Below are 20,212 nucleotides of genomic sequence, written 5' to 3'. Positions count from 1 at the left end.
AAGCAGAAGGCGCCCGTCTTCAGGGGAGTCTTCAGGAAGAGTGATGTCTCCGGGGCATTTTTACTCTGGTTTGTTTGATGTGTTGGGAGCCTTGAGTACCATGAAAATATCTCTCCTATCAACATCAATAAACTAAATGGATTTTCACCAACATCCTTCATCTGACTCGGAGAGAAAAGCTAACAGGCTGTGCACCTGATTTCGGTGACAGTCGCACGTTGGCTCAAACCCTTGTAGTTGAATGTATCCGTATATATCTTCTAATCCCTTTGGAAAGTGTCTCGGAAGACTTTACGGCAGCTCAGGCGTGAATCTGAACGTGTTGAAACCAGCCTTATTCTCTCTGATGTGTATTTTCCGAGACCTAAAACGTGAGAGCAAGACTTTGGCCTAACAAATGAGTCCAAAATACATGAAAAGGAAAAGATAACCAGTCTCTTCGTATGCTGTTATCTCCGTGATGACCTCGCTCCTCAATTCTCTCGGCGTGACTGGTCAAACTCCCTGATAACGCGAACCCTTATCAGTCGGCTGTTATGGAAAGCGTCCACCATTTTGAATCATTAAACCTGTCCATTCTTTCCCCTTTGCCCAATCACGGCGCAGTGACACCAGGCCCTTGCCTGTGAAAACAAAAGATCAATGCTTTAACTCGTTGCACTTCAAGTAGCTCGCCGGCTGCCGGGTTTCTGCATCACGCGCACGCAGCGATTCCTCTGCCCACTGGGAGCCTCTCGGGCGTCTTCGCTGCTCTGTCGGCCCATCAGAGAGACTTCTTGGATTGCTGCTGCACAACAACATCTTTCTGGGTGTCTTTTAGCTGGCAGGTGATTAGCGACCAGAGACTCCCCTCCCACTCCGTCCAATTGGATTCCCTCTGCCGGCATGGTCAAGGCCCGCTTTGAGAGGGAGTAGGATGACTACAGCTGGATAGCACCCATTATGGAGTAAAGGGAAAGGCCTGCTGAGTCTCGTTGACAGGAACGGCAATGTGGAGAAAATATTGGGGGGAAAATGCCTGCTTCCTTTTTCCAGGAAGCTTAGCTGTGAGCGCTTGTGTCATCCTCTCTTTTATAGTCCGTAATATCCAGCGGAGCAAAATTGGCTTTGTCACACTTCAGATATATCAAATGAGATCAGTGTCAACATTTCCACTGTGCACTATTTGATTGCCTCGTGGGCTTCACAACACACTAATGTTATGCATGACTGACAATTGGATCCATGACACCCTCCAGAGAAAGATAGCGGAGTCCCCCTTTGGACCATGGGAACGGGGGTCACCTTAGGCTCTGCCAAGAGAGGGATTTGGAGTCAGGCTTCGGCAAGTTAGAGAAGAAATCCCATTCGAATTGAATTGCATTCCATTGATTTATTGAACACCGATTTAACAAGCATACATTTGGAGGTAAAGGGGCACTTTGCATGACGGTTTTCGGTCTCCCTCTTTTCGCTCGCCTGCTCACTCCATTTCATCATAAATTGACATAAGCCTTTCTTTGAAGTTCAGGAGCCAAGCTGAGAAATGACAGCACAACAAACAATGAACACAAAACAAAAAGACAATGAACACTGTTTGAATATTCGAGTGAGCCACCATGAGATGGGCAGAGGGGAAAAAAGAGCCCTTGTTTTATTGTTCAGTTAAGCCATGAATGGACCTGTCTGAGATAATAAAGGATTGTGTCACATTGGGATAAGAAATTTTGCATTATCAACAATGCTTCACAAATGGTATGCAATAAGGTTTTCTGTGGAAATATGAATCCATGAAAAACAAGAAACCACAGCTTTTTTTTTTACATTTGGCTGAAAGTAGTGTAAAGGGTTTTCATTTATGTTGTAAATTCCTGCCTAGTGAGGTTGCATCTGCAGCAGAAGTGTTTTTTTTCTTCAATTAAATTAAAATGGTCCTCTACAGAGGTTGTTTTGTCATCAACAGTCCATTGGTGTATCCTCAGGTGCATCTGCAATCAACAGTTCAGTAAGCTCCATAGCTCCACATCTATTCAAAATGTCACAGCATAAGCAGGGTTTCTGCGTGAAAGTGGTGTTAGATGACAACCGCCGCTGCCGCCGCCTCGCAAGGCAATGTAACAAAGGCTGAGGCAATAAGAGGAGAAGAGGATGTGCTTCCCCTGTGGTTTGTCTGACAATCTTAAGCCACACTGTCATTGCTCAAAGTCCCTCGCTGGCATCAGCAGCAGCAGAGCGGCTTCGTCGTGTTGTAAGCGCACCTTGCTCGTACTGTGAAGCAAACCAACTCTTATTACAAAGGGGATTCTGACAGCAGTTATATGTTATTCAGACTGGTGATTGGAGCACAGGATATACAGCTTTTTAAATACAAGGTTATGTCATTTGATATTAGTGGTGTCACATCTTGCTCCTCTCTGCTGAATTTGGGGTAAAACAAGAAATGATGTGCCACTATTTAAAGCTACAAATGAAGTAGTATATCCCTCTGATGTACTGTGCATTTTTACTTTTGTCACATAAAGCTTTATGACTTTAATGTTGGTTTCTATCAAATATATTGTCCATATACATCTTTTACAATGAATATTTGACTCTATACCAGTTTAATGTAGCCTATAGTGTAGGTGTAAAAACAGTATACAAATTCTTGCATTACTTATTTTGTGGTGAACTCAACTAAAGCTGCACAGAGCTGCAGGTTGCACACTGTTCAGAAGATTACCATCTCTGGTTGTTTTTCCTGTGATTGCAATGCTTTCCTCAAGAGCGTGGTGAGCCACTTTAGTATATAATCAAGCCTGCTTGCAACAAAGATTAAATACGTGGAGACGTCTGTCATATTCAAATCACACGTTGAAGCAGAGTATGTTACTATCTGTGGTTCCAGAAGTGGATGGACCTATGAGTTGGACCCCATCGGGGATATTCACTGGCCCCTAATCCACACCTGGAGACTAAAATGTAACAAAACAATGTGATTGATGGACATGCCACAGTAAGGCTTACATTTTATTTGGAATGCCTCTCGGGTAGAAGCTGGAAATATACTGTACTATACAGAAAAATATTCCAGTTCTTTTAGCATGAAACTCCCTCAGTAACGCATTCACATGAATCTAAATTTAAATTTAATTAATCTCACTTTGCTGGATTTCAGCTATTGCCATTTTCTACATTTTGAATGTGGTTGCCTCACAGTCATGAAGGCTGTTATTTGCCATTAATGAAACCTCACCCAGCACAAAGATGCAGGAGTTGCCTGTAAAGTCAATTAGTCCTCATTGCTATTACAGAGTTGACATTAGTCTAGGCAGGCGTGTTTTGATTAGAGATGACAGACGACTCTCTGCTATTGGACTGCGAGACATTCCTCACCCTTCATCCCGTGGGTGATGCTGTTGAAGCTGACTGGAATATAGAAAGCTAACAGCCGAGTGCGTTTGCCAAGATGCCCTTCATCTGCAGAGAAACCTCTTATAAATACAACTGCACAGCATACAAGGTTGTATAAGCTCCTATAACAGTGATCTGCTGCATCGTATATATGAGAATGCGCTGCCAATATGTTATTCCAACGCTGTATATCATTGCAATAATGCCTAAACGGCAGGCTTTTACACACAATGGCCTTTTGTTGTGCAGGTTATTTATTGTGCTGGTGTGAGGTTGTGCAGAGCTGGTGGGTGAGAGCATCCAGGGGCTTGTATTGTTTGGGAATCAGTGGCTCTTGTTTGTGGGATTGGGAGGGTTTGTTAACAATGCCTTTTTTATGTCCCAGAGTGCGTGCCTGTCGGCAAACGTCCCCCTCCAGAATTATTTTGTTTGTGTGTTTTGTGGTTGGTGTGTGGATCAGGGTTGGCGAACATAACCCTCTCATTGTGTGCCACGTCCAAGTGGACTAGTTTAATATCAGGCGTGTGTGTGTGTGCATGTGTGTGTGTGTTGAATATACAGTATGGTTGCAAATTATTTAGTGCGGATGGGTGGAAAGTACTGAGCGGAGGGGGTTTACTGCCAGTCCTTCCTAATGGAGCCTTTCACTCTCCCCCCATTCATGTGACGGTATGGTGACGGAGAAGGTGGGGGGGGGGGGGGGGATTAAGGGGGCAGAGGTAGTGCCTTGTAAAGGAAAAAGAAAGGGTTTGAGTGTGTCGATTGGATTAACTTGTTTGGGCTTATTAAGAGGGGAGACACAGCAGCTTGTTAAAAGCATTGCATAGGGCGTCCCACAGTGAGGCGGCAGGGTCACCATTCAATTAGTTCGAGGCCCCGCCTCTGCTCATTGTGGAGTCTGTCTGCCAGGCATCCAGACCATGGCTGGTCCTCCACCGGGAGGGTGAACGTCACTCGAGACACTTCAAGGAAGACAGTTAAACCTCTTTAGAAACTTGAAACTTGGCTTTCTGTAAATATCAGTTTCAATAGGATACCCTTTCTGAACATTTTTAGCATGGATTTTAACACTTTCATCTCCAAACAAGTCCTTTGCTAAGAATGATTTTGCAAACCTTAAATTACAGCATTTCTATACGGATTAATGAATGCAATTCCTGCAGCTGTGCATGTATCTACAGTATTGTACTTTCCTAAAGTGGTTAATAAAGTACAACGGCAGTATAGGTCTACGTCCTTAGGTAAGGTCCTTTTTTTAACACTTGTTAAAATGTTTTCTAAAAATAAGCAGCTGTGCAAGTGCTTTGCACTCAGAAATCCGATCAAACAGTACTTAATTAAGACTGAATGAATCTGACCATTCGGTCATCTTTTGGTACAGTTTTCCCCTACATCAATGTAGTGAGGCTTCAATACTCAGCAGAAGTCTCAGCTGCTTCATTCTTTCTTTGACACAAAATGTGTGTCGCTGAAAACACACACGTACTCACTGTCTATTCACCCGTGACCATCCTGTTGCACCCCACACTTGGCAGGATGCTTATCTGAGCAGACAGCTTTGGGCGTGGGGAGCCATCTCCTCTGATCTCCTCTGCAGTTTAAGAACCTTTTAACTCAGAAATAGCCCTCTGCCAAGCCCACCGCCTCTTGATTCCAGCTTATTCCCTCATCTCAGGGGACTGATCTTCCGCCCCCATCGCAAACCCTGCAGCAGCGTTGGCCGAATGGGAAAGAGCCGATAGACATCCTGCCTTTTGAGATATCCCCACACTGGTGTAATAGGAGACTTGTGAGTGGATTTGATGAGTGAGTGAAGTGCAGGTCTTGTGTGCGTGTGTGTGCTCTCACCCCAGCACCATTGCAGGGATTGACCTGGGCATGACGGCTGTTTTTAGGTCAGCTGAATGATGGGTCAAAGGGTTTTTGGTTTTGAAGATAATTTTGTGCCTCTGATAGACATCTGCTAAGTAGTACAATAACCTAATAGGAGGAGATTAGCAGAAAGGGGAACATGACAAACAAGCCAAAGACTTGCTCCTTCTGCCTCGCTCTTAAAGTCAATAATAGGAGAAAATTGGTTCTTGAAATTGAATTGAAAAAAAGTGGATCTCTTTCAGCGAAGTATAATGCCTCAGAATACATTTGGTGAGCAGAAAATGGAGAAAAATGGAGGGTGGTTACACGATTGTATTTCATTTCAGAGCGGGGGAAACTGTGGAGGTATCCCCCATTAAAGACAAGCTTTTAGTCTCAATCCGCACCATGTGTCCCTTTCCTCTCTCAACCACTATGTTTTTAACCAATGGGCTGTGAGGATGGGCTCGTTGTGAAATTAGTATCCTCACAGAGAGGACACAGAGAAAGGATTATGTGAATAGCCAGTGATGAGCTCAAAGTGCCTGTGTGTTTGGACCAGGCCTGCCTGTGTGAGAGAGGAAATGGCACTGCAAGCGACCTTTTTTGCTCAAGCACCTGGCAAGAAATAGAGTGGCCGCTCTCTTACCATTTGCAGTGTGTGTTTGTGTGTAAGCGCGGGTGTGAGTGTGTGTGTGTCAGTGAGAGAGAGTGAACTGTGTAATTATCAAGAGTACAAAGATTACATTTACTTACATTTATCAGGAAGAAAATGTTTTAGTGTACATCATTTTTATATTTCCTACATATTTTTCAGCCTTGTGGTAGAAGGTCAAATAAAATGTTTGATTAAAAAAAATTTTTTTGAGTGTGAAAGATTGAATTTCTGCTTGCATCTGTAACACCTGCTTCTAATCGTTCAACTATTCAGACCTGGAAAAGCATTCAACCTTAATTATAGGGAGTAAATTGTGTTGCGGTTGTCTGTCTTGCTTCCTTCGTGAATTTCTCAATCCCCACTTTAGCACTTTACACAGCATCTGTATAAGGAGGGCTGTTAAAGTTTACACAAATGCACCTTTTCATGAAAATCCAGTCAGTTCGGATTTAAATTATCTTGTAAAAGATGCAATTTACATTTTTATATTCTAACACATTCAGTGGGTTCAGAATCTGAAGAACACATTTTTCCTTTTCAGGAAGGTTAAATGTTTAAGCATAATTTAAAAAGAAGAAATTCAGCAATTGAACCATCTTGAATGGATGTGAATTCTTTAATAATTTCAAAAATATTCTATAAAACTCCATTCAGATACAAGTATAGAATTTTAAATTCACCTTACTTTTTTGTCTAAATGTCAGTTTGATTAAATGTTCCGTTAGTCTCTCAAAATTGGGAGTTTTTTTTTTAAGTGGTGTTCTATAATTTGCTTTGTTCCTGAAATGAGAGTGAACAGGAGCTGGCGCTTTAAGAACTACCATTAATTTATCTTCTAATCATTATGATTGCTTTCTTTAAATGATAATCTATAAAACTAAGTAATGGATCGATGGCAGGTGGCTAAATGTTCATTTAGTGATTCACTGAGAAAATAAATAACAGTGACAAGCCTGTGACAGGCGCATGAGAAATCATTTTTCAATAATCTGCCACGCATCATGGCAGGAGACGCTGGCACTGACAGCACGGATAAAATATATGCCTCTGTTCTTTAATATAAGAGGCAACCAGCCCAGATGAAAACGATAGTGTTTCATATCGATGTATTTTGGACATGAGGGTCCAACACATGCAGAGCTAAGATTAAGCTCACATTTCTTTCAACACAGTCAGCCATGCTATTTAGGTGAGACTGGACTTCTGCAGATATATATTCCGTACAGTAAGGGCTCCTTGCTCCCTGAAACCAAAGGATATCCCCTCAGTGAACTACAGGGGAGTGAATTTTGATCCTTATCAAATAAAAACACAATCTGAACCTAAAACGTCCTCATCCGCCACATAATCCGAGTAGAAGACCATGTAATCAGTCATCATTGTGTTATGTGACACTGGTATGTTGCTGATGAATGAGGTCTGCTATGTTACTCGATTGTTGAGGTTCTTTGTGAGAGGGAGCAGTAGGTTTTTATATCTATCTATATATTATATATATGTACACACACACACACACACACACACACACATGATGGGCTTCTTGAAAGGAAACTAGCAGCAACCCTTTCCCTGTTCCATAGTGAAGGTGGCTGTGGGGAGACGGGGGAGTGTGGAGCTGGAGATTTATGGCCTAGAGGGAGATTGATTAGTGCCGTCACTAGCCCTGATGTACGGTTGGCAGTTTCTCCCTCCCAACCCATTGCATTTCACACACACACACACTTACAGCTATACAGTTCAACACACAGCTGCGCATACATCCAGACACCGTTCAGTCCCTAGGCCTTTCCTGACAGTCCCCAAGAGCTGTTGCATGTTAAGTTGCAGCAGACAGAACGCTGTTTTTTCAGCATTACCCTTTTTTTGCTGTCCATAGATAACACCATCCATCACCATGTACGCAACGTAGGGGATGTGCCTGTGCGTTTCTGCTTTCTGAGTGCGCCTGTGTGTTTGTTTTGAGGCCGGTGTGGTAGACGGGAGATGCGGTTGAATGACCGCGTGGATGCGCCGTTTGAAGCTGCAGAGTGACTGGCCTGAAACCACGCTGCCCCAGTGCAGGTGTGTGTTTATCATTCAGCACACAGAGCTCGGAGGCAGGCAGCTGTAGGCATTCTTTCCCCATTAAATCTTGGGTGAGAACCCCCGGCCCAACAAGCCCAGAGCCAGCTGCTGCTGGCTTAGCGAACACGGCCATGGAGTGCTGACCTCCAATCATCCTGCTGCAACTAACTCAACGTTCCTCTTTTTTTCTCCTTTCGTTCTCTTTTTCTGCTCCAGGTTGGCCGCATAACTCCCCCGACTGTCGTACTGTGCCCACCTCGCCATGCTGGCCTGTCTGCAGAGGAGGCAAAACCCTCCACCCCAGCACCCGCTGTGTGCCAGCAAGACTCTGGAGCCTCTGCAAGCCCTTGGACGGAAATGTGAGTTAACAAAGTGACTGGGAGCCATGGAGGTCAAGAGTTCAGCTCGCCCCCAAAGCCAAGAAATGAGTGAGGCTTGTGTTAGGCATTTGTATTTAATCGGTCATGTTGAAGGATGGAAACGGGTGAAAGTAAAGAAAGAATGGACTTTCCGGTTTCTGTTTGTCACTGTGTTCGCTCTCTACTCGAAGGAATCCTAAACAGTTTGTCCGCGCTGCACTTAGACCTTGGATTGCCGTGTTGTTTGGCTACTCATTGTGAGGGGGGCTGTTTAGCTGTGCTGATTGTGCAGTCGTGGCAACAGGGCTGAACAGACAGTGCCTGTAATGTGCCTCCCTGGTCCTGGGTGACCCTGAGGGTCTGTAAACATTTACAGTGTCTGGCCGGCTGTAAAGCATGACAGCTGCTCTGTTTGCTCCCTGAGCACCACCCTCTGTCCACTCACAAAATGGTGTAAAGGGACGGAGATGAGCCAGGGATGAAAACTGTTTCAGAGCCGGCAAAACTAGTTCTAATCCGTCCGGGATTAGACTGGACTGTGGCAGTCAGGCAACAGAGAGGTGAGTTTCTCCCTAATTTCTGACAGAAGCTTTCTGATTGACAGCGTGCTTTTTAGCTAAATATAGGTAAGACGTGTCTTTTCTCCTTTTATTGAAGACGGCCTGGTCCTTAGTGACCTTAGTGACCTGCATCAGACGTTGTAACCAGCCCAGCAGAGACGTGAAACACTATATTCCACGTTCTCTGCTTCTCACAGGCCAATTTGCTACATATCAGCTCAACATCACACTCCACTTGCCTCCAACAGAGGAGTGTCACAAACAACAAGGTGACCGGGTAGTCCATGTGTCAGATTGTTGCTGGTTGTTTCCAGTCTGTATGGATGTCTCCTATGGATCTGTATAGGAGTTAGTGAAACAGAGATGCAGTGAGAGACACAAACAGAGCTCTAAGTGCATTTGGAAGGGGCAGCTCTTGAGCTGACTGGGGGTCAACCTGCCTCGCTAATGAGGTTTCAGAGAGGTATAGTGAAAAACAGGACAAAGAGAAACTGTGCAAAATGGAATTAAAGAAGGCAAAGCCGAGGAGAGGGAGGGAGGGAAATGGAGGGAGTGCTCAACAGTCGTCTTAATCGATTCCCTCCTTCCAATTTCACAGGATTAGCCCACTTCCTCTCAGGGTCCTCTATTGAGGAGCAGCCAGTGGGAGTCGGGACTCAAATCAATAGAGAAAGAGAACAGTTTCCATCCTTCCCGGTGCACTCCTCCCCACTGACCCTCTCTATCTGTCTCCTGCTCTTTCTCCACCTGTTAAACCCTTTGATTGAATGACTAACACAGACTGACTTGAGGTTCATAATGAGGATGTTTGGACATAATAGCCTCCTTTCTGTACTTAGAGGGGCAAGAGAGGCGCAAGTTTTGTATTTCCACTACCGTGCACTTCTTGGCCTCAATAAGGCAATTGTTCATATAAGCCCACAAGGGTTGCACAAAGGCCGTCAGTGGGTCTGGCTGCAGAAGTGGGCACACTCAGGTCACCACGCTGACCAGGTCCCCATGATTAATTGTCCGTGGCCCAGTTTGTGCCATTTTGGAATGGGGGTTGTGAGTAAAGTGACCTGGGGAATACCAGAGTGCCCCCCTTTAATAGACTAGAGTGAGTGAGAATGCAGGAAGGGGATTACCTGGTAGAGGTGAGCTGTTCCATTTGCATCTTTACACAACAGTAGAGCATGGGTGTGTGCATATGGTGTGAGGACTGGGGCGGAAAAATGTTGCAATGAGAGGGCAAGGAACGTTTTTAGAAAAAGCCCCTGCATGTAGATACCGAGCGGCTGCCCAGATCATTGATGCGACTCCCATTAAAAATCCCTCATATCCTCAATAAAAAAGGACTTAACTGGCTCTACCATCAGCTGGAAGCGTTCAGATTGGCTCGCTAGACAATCAATTTCCCCCAAGCGTACGGAGCTTAGCGGGAGAAACGGGAGGCGGAGAGCTGGATGTTTCCATTATCACAGCCCACTCTGTCGCTGGGGGGGGGATTGTACTGTAGAGTGAGGAGAGAAAGGAGGGAGTGGCAAAGGGAGATTGGGAAAGACGGACAAGGGGAGGGGAGAAAGAGCCACAAAAAGCCATTGACCGCCTGCCCTTAAAAATATCATATTGGATTAGCCTCACAGAGGCAGCCTTTTGATACTTTTTTCTTTGGCCTTGAAATTAAAAGGAGTGCAGATCATTACTTAAATTATAAATCATAGTCACTTGCTTCCACCAGCCCAAATTCCACGCATATGTGGCTGCACTCTCCAGCGCCAGCCCCCGTCATTTTTAATTAAATCCCCCCTTATGGGTGACATTTCTAGCGTGCCCCCTCCACGTCTCTCTACCACTGCCCTAGATGGAGACATGAAAGGCAGAGACGTCCGCGGAGCCAGGGCCTCTCATCGCGTCGTGCCCCAGAGAGAGGGCGCCCATCCAGACAGATGAGAGAGAGAGAGGCCCTGCGAGGAGAGAGGGCTGAACGAATGCCACTGACCCTGCGCCCCCCCCCCCTCGGCCCGCGGCGACCTCCCTCGCTACCCACCCCTCTCCTTGATCCGCGTCCTCTGCTGTGCTTTGCTGAAGCCGTGCTCCAGAAGGGTAGAGGGAAGAGCACCGGTCCTGTGAGGAGTAACATGGAGATGACAGGACGGGAGGCCCAGCTGGCCCCATCCGTACCCTGCCTACAAGTCTGGCCAACACAGCAATTACTCATGTCTGCTAAGAAAGAACCGGCCAGAATCCCTCAATTGACTATTCAGTGGTAATATTTATGCCTGGTTAATTTTCAAAATGAAGTGTTTTCAGATTACAGCAGGTTTTCATCAGTTGATTCTCTACTTAGTGGTTGAATTAGAGGACGGTCGGCCATTTTATGAGACTGTCTATGGCCGTTCGCTGTAGGTCTTGCCTTCGTTAATTACACAGCTTGCTGCCCCTCCCATTTTTGCTCTGATTGAATCAGACTTGGGGCTATACTTGGGTTTTCCTTTGTGTCTCTAACCCCAGCGGGGGCCTGGCTGCACCCCAAACCCACCCCCACACACGCAGTGCTTCAACCTACTTCTTATTGCGTTCAATTACTTGAGTAACTCTAATTGAGACAACAAGTTGTTCACATTGTGACGAAAGCAGCTGCAGGGAAATCAAACGACTCAAAACCAGTCATTTCTCAAATCAACTGGTGTCAAGTCCAGAATTTGTCTCTGTGTAACAGAGACGTACACACACAAGCACACATCCAGTCGTAAACCACTGCAGCACCACCCGGGAGGCCTGCAGTGCCTATCAGCCTTTGCGTAGATAAAAAGTTCCCAGAAGGCCCGATATCCCAGGTTCATGCGATGTCAGCCCGCGTTCAGTCCTCTTTGCGCTGGATCGGCAGAGACAACTTGGACATGTCACACACACACACAGCTCGGGGGCATAGTATGGGAGTTCACCTGGGGATTGTAGGTTTCCTAATAGCCGTGTGCCTCTGTAGCCGGAGCTGCCAGAACCATTAGTTTGCTTTGCTTTTAGCAGCTTTTCTTCCTCAACCAGAGAGAGGGGATATGCTCAGGTAATGACATCCAGCCATCTCTGAGGTAGTGCAAGGGGGAAAATTGCAGCATTTCCAACAGTAGTAGGAAAAATAAAATAATTTTTGGTTGAAAATGTAAATGTGGTCACGAGCAGCAGCAGCAGCAGAAATAACAAGCCTTCCCCTGATTGCCTCAGTGGCCTGCGGGTGGAGGGCATAAAGTGGAACTGGGGAAAAGGAATTGAGAAGGAGCAAGGGAGAAAGGATCTGCATGCGCTTGACCTTTTCCCACTGATTGAACTACCTTGTTCCTAAATCCCATTTGGAATTCCAAAGAGGGCCCACAGAGAGTGCCATTATTCCACAGTTCCTGTAGCAGGGAAGCAGAGGTCAGGGGATATTTTTCATAGTGAAAGTTGATTGACAGCTGTCCATGGCCTGCATCCTGCTGGGTGCCTACTTATGCAATCTCATTTTGGGGTGTGCATACTCACATGAAATATATAATTCACACCTCTATCCCATTGCTATATTGCAGAATTCGGAGTATTAAACAAGCTTCACTTTATTTCATAGGTACTGCCCTGTGATATTAGCTGTATTGGTCTTACTTTGTGCATCCACTGGCTCTTCTGTCATGTCGGTGTCCTTAGTGCTGGCACACAGAAGATCATTTCCGGCTGGTGGCATCAAACAGAGCCATGCCTTCCCTCTGCCCTCTGCCTTCTGCCGTGAACACGGGGGGGGGGGGGGGCACACACAGTATTATTGCCTTGGGAGGTGAGCTTGAGGAAGACGGGCAATGCTTTAGTTTTGGTCACAGCGGGACTTGGGTTGAAAAATGGGTTTCTGGTTCCAAAGCCTCCGAGCTGGCATTTGGGCATCCCAGGTGCAAGGCATGGACGCCCTCTGTCTTTGCCTGCCAGAAAGTGTGTGGGGGGCAGAGGGGGGGAGGGGGATGTGTGTGAGAGAGGGGACAGAAAGTGTCCACAGTCCCTTTCGGTCCCACAGGAAATGGTTAGCCCACGTTATTTCTTCGTAACAAGACTCTAAATAGAAATTGATGGTTTTGGGCCAACATTGTCAGTTGGAAAACAGCTTTCATAGCATTTGAACTAGATTTCCAACCTTTATTCTTCTATTTCTGTCCTGTTACTTCATCCAAATCATGAAGAGGCTACAGCATATCTAAAAGATATTCATATTGTCTGCAAAACAAACGTTTACTAAACAATATAAAGTTGTTTTATAAGTACACCCTCGCGTAGAGCTGATTGTTATATAAATGACAACTACCATTGCTGTATCTGTCCATTTTGAATGCAGTAAATGATCTCACTCATTCCAACTTGTGGGCCAAGTTCACAGGAGGTGAATATTGATCAGTATGTTGTTCCTAGAGGTCTCTGTCCAGGGCCAACAGCATCTGACTAATTACCTGCAGAACGTTGATACCGTCCCCGGCTGTGGTTATTTTAGTTCACTTTAATAGTGCAGAGGGTTTAGTGAACAATGCATGGGAATTTTAACTGATTGGCATTGAAAGCATCGCTCCTGTGGGACTTTTTACAACGGTTTGCTTTGCTTGCCACTGAACATGTTATCGACCCTAAAGGGTAACTTGCAAGCAAAAGTACAATGTAATCAAGTATTGAAGGCACAGTCCAATAGCTGGATTGAATAAAAGTTCATTAATTGACAGATTTTGGCTTTGAGCACTTTGTAAATAAAACATTCCTTCTGTTAATTCCCTGCTTACTGTAAATGTAACTACCCATTTATGTATTGTCTCTCCTCTCCTTTCGTTGGCATGTGTACTGCAGCCGAGTGCCTTGTTGTCTGTGCAGTGTTAAATATTAATTGGGAATCAGTGAAGGACTTGTCTCCTAAATGATGGAACAGAAGGGCCTAGGCTTGCCTCCGGCAGCCTGCAGGCGCCTTTCTTCTTCCATTTACCTGCAGGCCTGTGCACCAGCACTTCCTCCAGTCTGACAGGCCGGCCCAGGCGCCTCCAGCCTCTCCTCATCTCTCCCTCGTTTTTCTTCCTTCTCCGCTCTCTGCACTGGTTCCTTTTCTTATCACTTTATGTGCTTACAATCTCAACCTTTTTGTGTGTGTTGTTGCTGCGTCCATTTGAGTTTGTGCATGAGTGTGAACGCTGCTCCCTCTTGGCTGTACATGTAACCCTTTGAGAAAATAGTGTCACAGCGTGGCATATTCTCTTAAAAGCAGGACAGGGTGGGTTTAACATAAATCTTTGAGGTCAGGATTTTTCCTTGTTGTATTTCTTTCTTGGCTCTGTGTCTTTTCGCCTCATCACTGAATGTTTTAATCAGTTTTTTCTTTCTTTCTTACACAAACCGGTCTTCGTTCATCTCTATCAGCCGTGTCATATGGAGAGGTGTACCCAGACAAAAATCCCAGTGCCCAGACTACTAGCTCTGACTTGTGGGTGACCCTTTTGTACTGAGCTGGCTAAGATGCAAAGATTAGTTTTGGAAATTAAACTAGTCTAAATTGTTATTGTATTTTGACTCTGTATAAGTTTACACTGGACCACAGCGTTTTACAAGGTTCAGTGAGGTTACATTGTGAAGTTGCAGGGCTGAATGAAAAACGTGAGAATGGGGAGAGGGCAGCAGAGAGGCAGGGACGTAACTGGAGGGGGTTAGGGTTGACTATGATGCCATAGGAATGAGTTTACAGGCCCATGAGCACAGACCTAATCGCACATGACAATATCGGCTGGTGTGCCAGTCGCAACGCATAACCACCCTGCTGCTTGTGCTGACTCGGGGTATTTGCTGATAAGCCCTGCTTAGACCATGCTGTATGCACAATGAGAGTGGCCCAGGCAGGCCTGAGGGTTGGCTCATCACAGGCGGGCCACAGACTCGGGGCCCAGGTCCCCCCCCTCATCTATGCAGAACCATGCACCAATAAGCCCTACAGCCAAACTTGATTATTAAACAGAACACATTTTTGTGAGGGATCTAGGTATTTTTCCATTTAGAATATCTGATGTTGCCCATCCAGTACCAGAAATTAATGCAAATGAAAAGAGTCGGGTGAAACTCATGCCTGAAATGAGGTCGAGTTTGTGAGGGTCTCTGTTCCCAGGGTGAAATATTCAATATTTTTGACTGGAAAAAAAGCATGTAGTGGTTTCTGTTCCCCTTTGTTTTTCCGTTTTGTTTATGGTGTGTAGAGTGAGCTAAACATGTTGCCCCCGTTTTGGTCTGTTTGGTGTACGGGTGTCCCAGTAAAACGGCTGCTGACCTGCATTCCTTTGTGGTTTATAGAGGACATAAACTACCCAATGGTGCTGTTTTTGGGGCACGGTCAGGTAGATCATTAGTAATTAACATAGGGGCATATTACCTTAAGTCACCTTTGAATATACGTTAAACATTATATGAATGTAAGAGCTCTTCCTTTTTCAAATGCTGTCTTGAAAACAATTAGTGCTGATAATGTTTTTAATTCAAGTGGGAGGCGGTAGTTCTCCTCTAGTGATGCCAGTGGTGTTAATGGGGGAGGAATGCAGGACGAGTGCTTTCCCACGCTGTTAGTTTTCTTCTGCTGTGTGCGTTTGAGTCGAGGCTCTGTGCCGGCTCGGCTCCGCTAATGCAGCCAGAGTGCAGACAAATGGAAAGTGACACTTGTGTGTGTAGAATGGTATTTGTGGTGACGCTTTGACTACAGATAATAAAGTGTTCGCCCTGAGGTGATTTCGCCCTGCAAGCACCCCAGATGAAACTCACTTACCCAGAGAGCGAGACTGAAGAGACAGAGAGGGAAATGAAGAAGAAGATGAAGAGAAAAAGAGGGAACAGACCGAAGAGGGAGACTGAAGAGACGGAGAGAAAGATGAAGAGAGAGAGACTGGAAGATAACTGCAGAGACAGATTGGGAGACGAAGGAGACATTAATATGGTTTTAATTGTGTATCACATTTATTCACCTGCTTCTTTATTACTGATTTTTGCAGATGTAGCTTTTAAGTGGAAATGATGCCGTTCAAGTGGAGGGTAAAATGTTTGGATCAGCTGCTGTCGGCAGAATCTATCGTGTGTGTGTGTGTGTGTGTGTCAGTCTATGTGTACAGAAGAGTCCTTCAGGATCAATCAATTCTCAGTCATTTCCCCTACAGCTCATAAAAGCCGGGTCTGTCTGGAAAGAGCCTGAGGTTGCCACATCAAACCAGCTAATTAATTTTCATGGCTGGTTCAGTAACATCTGGCTGTAGAGATAAATTTTAACGAGAAAATGTAAACATGACAGTGTCTTGGTATAATAGTGGTATAATATTTACCATTTCTTGGGGGAAAACTGTAATAACAGAAACCTTATTAGCTGTTTTAACATTGCAACTGAAAGACATTTTATTACTTAATATTGATGCAAACACTTAATATTGATGTAAACACTGTACAGAATAGTAGCTGTACCGTGTGTCTGTCTCTGTATTAACCACACACGTGGATTGCTTCACTGCTGGCTAACTACTCCATGCTGCAGCCGGTGAGGGGAAATCCCAAATTACGCTCTCGAAGGGGTAATTATTCCATCTGCTTTTGCAGGAAATTGAAAAATTAAATCTGAGGTTAGATTGGTTTTAATGAAAGGAAAAGATTAGATTTTGGAGTTTTGTCCAAGTTTTTTCTCTTTAAATGATTAAATCCATTTTTTACATTTTGCCACGTCCGCGTGCCTGCAACAGAGCAGAGTGCCGATTTGCTTTAACATTCCCATTATCCTTTTTGCTATTTGTGAAAAAAGCTTTGCTGGTTAAAACCCAATATGTGATGGAAGCATTACGCCCATTGTCCAACTACTGATTATATTTACTCGTGTTAACACTTATTGATTTATGCGAATTATGTTTTCGCCTTTTGTATATGTACAAAGGTTTAAATGCAACTGTGAAACATATGGCTTATTTGTTTTTTATTTATTTGTATGCTAAAAAAAATTGCTTGAATTCTTGGCTGGAAATCACATCATACCTGAGTTGACGGCATCCTTAAACAATTTCCTACATGGAACAAGAAAATTCCAACCCAGTTCAACTGGAATGCAATGCAATCTTTAAGTCAACCTTCTTTGAAAAGAAATACAAAGATTTTCGAGAAGACTTGTTTGATGAGTTTGGTGAAGATTGCATTTTTGTTTCCATTGTCTTACAATACACATTTGTTTGATAGTTATGATGACACAAGCAGCTATGAATTCAGACAGCTCTATCCTCTAAGAAATCAATGCAGTTTGATTTTTATCTTTGCAATTATAGATAGCAAAGGCCTGACAAATAATTGCCTTGATTTTCTTCTCGCTGTGTTGTTGCACAGAAAATCAACCTAGAGATGAACAGAGGGAGTTGAGTGTTCCTAAAATGGCTTTTCTGATATCAAGCAAGCAGCAGGGTTCCCTTTCCCCTCACGTGCACTTGAATTGATTAGTCCTCCAGCTGAGGGCATATTCAACATGTCTGCCCCCTGCAAGGCTGCTGTACCCTGTTGATCACTGGCTCATACATGTGCTTCCTCAGCTCCCTCTCTCCTCAGGAAGCTCCTGTGGGTCTCTGAGGCTTTGATTGACTAGCGGCTGAGTCCACAGGACGCCTCTATTATTATCATCTCTACCTCGGCAGAGGGGTGGGGGGGGGGGCTGGATATGTCCAGGGGGTCTGGCCGACAACCCCTGCTTTGTGTGCCCGATAGTCAATTAGAGGCAGCGCACTGCCGGAGACGAGTGGGATGCAGGGTTAATTGCAGAGGACCAAACAGCTGGCTCTATCAGGGCCCATTGTGTTTGCAGCAGTTGTCACGGCAATTGAGGCCTGGCTGTAATCGCTGACTAATCAGCCCTGTGCCAGATGACACCTCCATTAGCACAAGGCAGGTATTGTTCAGGATGCGAAGGCGCCTCTGGCTTCCCCTCTTCTGCCTGTCCTTCTACAGTAGGCTAACGAAGGTGCGGAGAAGAACCTGATTCTGTCTGCTAAGAGCTTAACAACAGCCCCGAAGTCGAGGGTTCGTCCATGGAGCAATGCTGATCCATCTGCCCTGTCTAGGCTGCAGAACATTTGATGGGTCAGACATTTTCCAAGCCGGGAGATTGAAGATTGTTATAGCATTAGATCATTCATTTGAACAATTTAATTACAGTGAGGTTCAGGGTAAAGTGTCCATTAGTTGTGGAATGTGTTACTAGACTTGTGAATAAAAGGGACAGCGTGCTCACCCAGTGATCTATGAGGCACACCACACATCTGAAGAATCCTGTGGGGAACCTTTGTTGTATCCCCCCCCCCCGATAAAAAGTGCAGTGGAAAAACGAGACCAATATAGCGTAGCATGAAGGTTGAAAAGTCACATGATCAATGCAGCAGCTAATGTCCCCTCCTGGCTCACACACATTTAACAGGGACTGTCCCCCTCTGGGGGAAATGGCTCCAAGTGATCGTGGTTGATGTTGGACTGAAGCTGACCCCATGTTTTTTTTATTTATCTCTGTCACTGTTTGTTTGAGCGTGAGGAACAAGTTCTTCTGTGAAAACTTAATTGCATTTCAAGGAAAATGTGACTTCCCCCCCTTCGTTGAAAACAACCCCTTTTTTCCCCTCTGCTCACTAATATACATGATCAGAGGAAAGGAAACATGAGGCAAGTAGGGTTACAGGTTTGCAGGAGTAAGCGAGGACATTGCGCTGGTCTTTTGATGTGTTTGAGCGTACTCCGCACTAATAAGAAGAAACTTCTCCACCCTGCTTCTAATCTTAGAACAGTTGGAACACTAATAAATGGATGCAAGGGCATTTCAGGCACTCCTCTCCAACTTTTCCCTCTGCTTATTCATTTAAACCTCTAATTAAAATGCAAAGCATTCTCATGGTCCTCTGGATTTGGTACTGCACTCTCGCTCAGCCTCCGACTGCCTATCTCCCCACCCACACCCTCCACTTTCCACCTCACCTAACTCCCTGCTCTCATATTCTCTCTGTCTCCCTTTGCTTCTTGTGATCAACACAGTTTGACCTCTCACTCGGAAAAAGAGCGCAGAATTTAATGGAATTTTTTACAGTCTAATCTAACCAGTTCCCTCTTTATTGCTGTTTTACCCAGTGGAGCTCATCTTTACCAGCCCTCCACCACTCCTCCACCCTCTCACCAAGAAAATGAGTTCATCAGAATTCAAAAAGTACTGCTGGCTAATTAAAGGAGTGTTAATTGAGTGTTCAGAATTGGGTACCCCTTTCACTAAATGCACGCACACACACACATGCTCGCACGCACTAGTGCATACACACAAGCGAAAATGCAATCACTGTAACAGCACTGGATACACCAAGGACGTTGCGCTTGGGGAGTTTCATGCCAATCAAAAATGGAGAGAAAGGAGAGTACCCATCCTCAGAGTAAAATGGGATTTCTAGATCATATCATGGCCTACTGCAGCTCCGTCCGGCTCTGTGCTGCCATGTTATCCCATCCCATCCCAGCCTTTCTATCTCTGTCTCGCCACTGGAGAGTGTGTAACACCGCAAAGATAGCTTTTCTCACTACTTGCATCGTGCTAATGAGGGGTGGCATTTAGAGATGTGCTGCTCTGACACATGGGCATTGTGTGCCAGGCACTGGGTGATTAAGGACGAAGGTCAGCCCATTAATTGCCTCCTTGCCATCTCCGCTCCCCGGCGCGTGATCTCTCAGAACTAATGCACGTGTTTGCCTGAGCTTTTATCTCCTCTCCGATGCAGTTCAATCAAATGCACTGTTTGTTTATGGTCCTTTCATGTGGAACTTTATTTTTCTTGCTTATTGTTGAAGCAGTGCTCGCCCAGGTTTCCCCAGTCATTTACTAAAAGCTGTTTCATGCGCTTGGGAGTGCACATAGCCTCCTGCTCACAGGAAGGGAAGAACCATATCCCTCCATCCCTAGGGAAATAATTAATCCTTACAAGGCTGTCGCATGTCGAAATGAAGCGAGTGTGAAGCATTTAGCCCAGGAGGCATTGCAGGCTGTCGCCCGCACAGGCACCTGTTGTTGTCCCTGCCCTACATTTCATGAGTGAGAGCTGAGCAGAGGATAACAACATGCTCCACTGATGGCGAATGAGACACACAACTGCAGATGCAGGTTTGTGTGTGTGTTTTTGCCTTTCTTTTCTGTTTTCATGCATATTGTTTTCATGCACGGCCACGCTGAAGAAAGTGCACAGGTGCAGGAAACCCCCTACCTTATGAGAAGAGGGGGGGGGGCTCACACAAAAGAGGCAGTGCCTTTATTAAAGGGTGTTTATCAGCCACCACCATCTGGATGCTCATATCTGTGA

At 45.2% G+C, this 20,212-nt stretch overlaps 1 protein-coding gene across 4 annotated transcripts in view; it reads left to right on the top strand.

Annotated features, from left to right (window-relative positions):
* fam222aa (family with sequence similarity 222 member Aa) overlaps positions 1-20,212 on the top strand; it is a 43,578-nt gene that overhangs the window by 15,087 nt on the left and 8,279 nt on the right. For 2 of the 4 annotated variants that reach the window (XM_037482857.2, XM_037482858.2), the window contains exon 2: positions 8,165-8,307. In XM_037482857.2, the coding sequence (XP_037338754.1) occupies positions 8,211-8,307 (97 nt within the window). In that variant the 5' untranslated portion in view covers positions 8,165-8,210. Of the gene's footprint in view, positions 1-7,933; positions 8,020-8,164; positions 8,308-8,748; positions 8,868-20,212 lie in introns of those variants that run through there. The other 2 variants (XM_037482859.2, XM_037482860.2) reach the window with 2 other exon arrangements.

This window comes from Pungitius pungitius, chromosome 5, assembly GCF_949316345.1.
Source record: "Pungitius pungitius chromosome 5, fPunPun2.1, whole genome shotgun sequence".
Lineage (NCBI taxonomy): Eukaryota > Metazoa > Chordata > Actinopteri > Perciformes > Gasterosteidae > Pungitius > Pungitius pungitius.
This window is presented reverse-complemented; position numbering and strand designations above follow the sequence as displayed.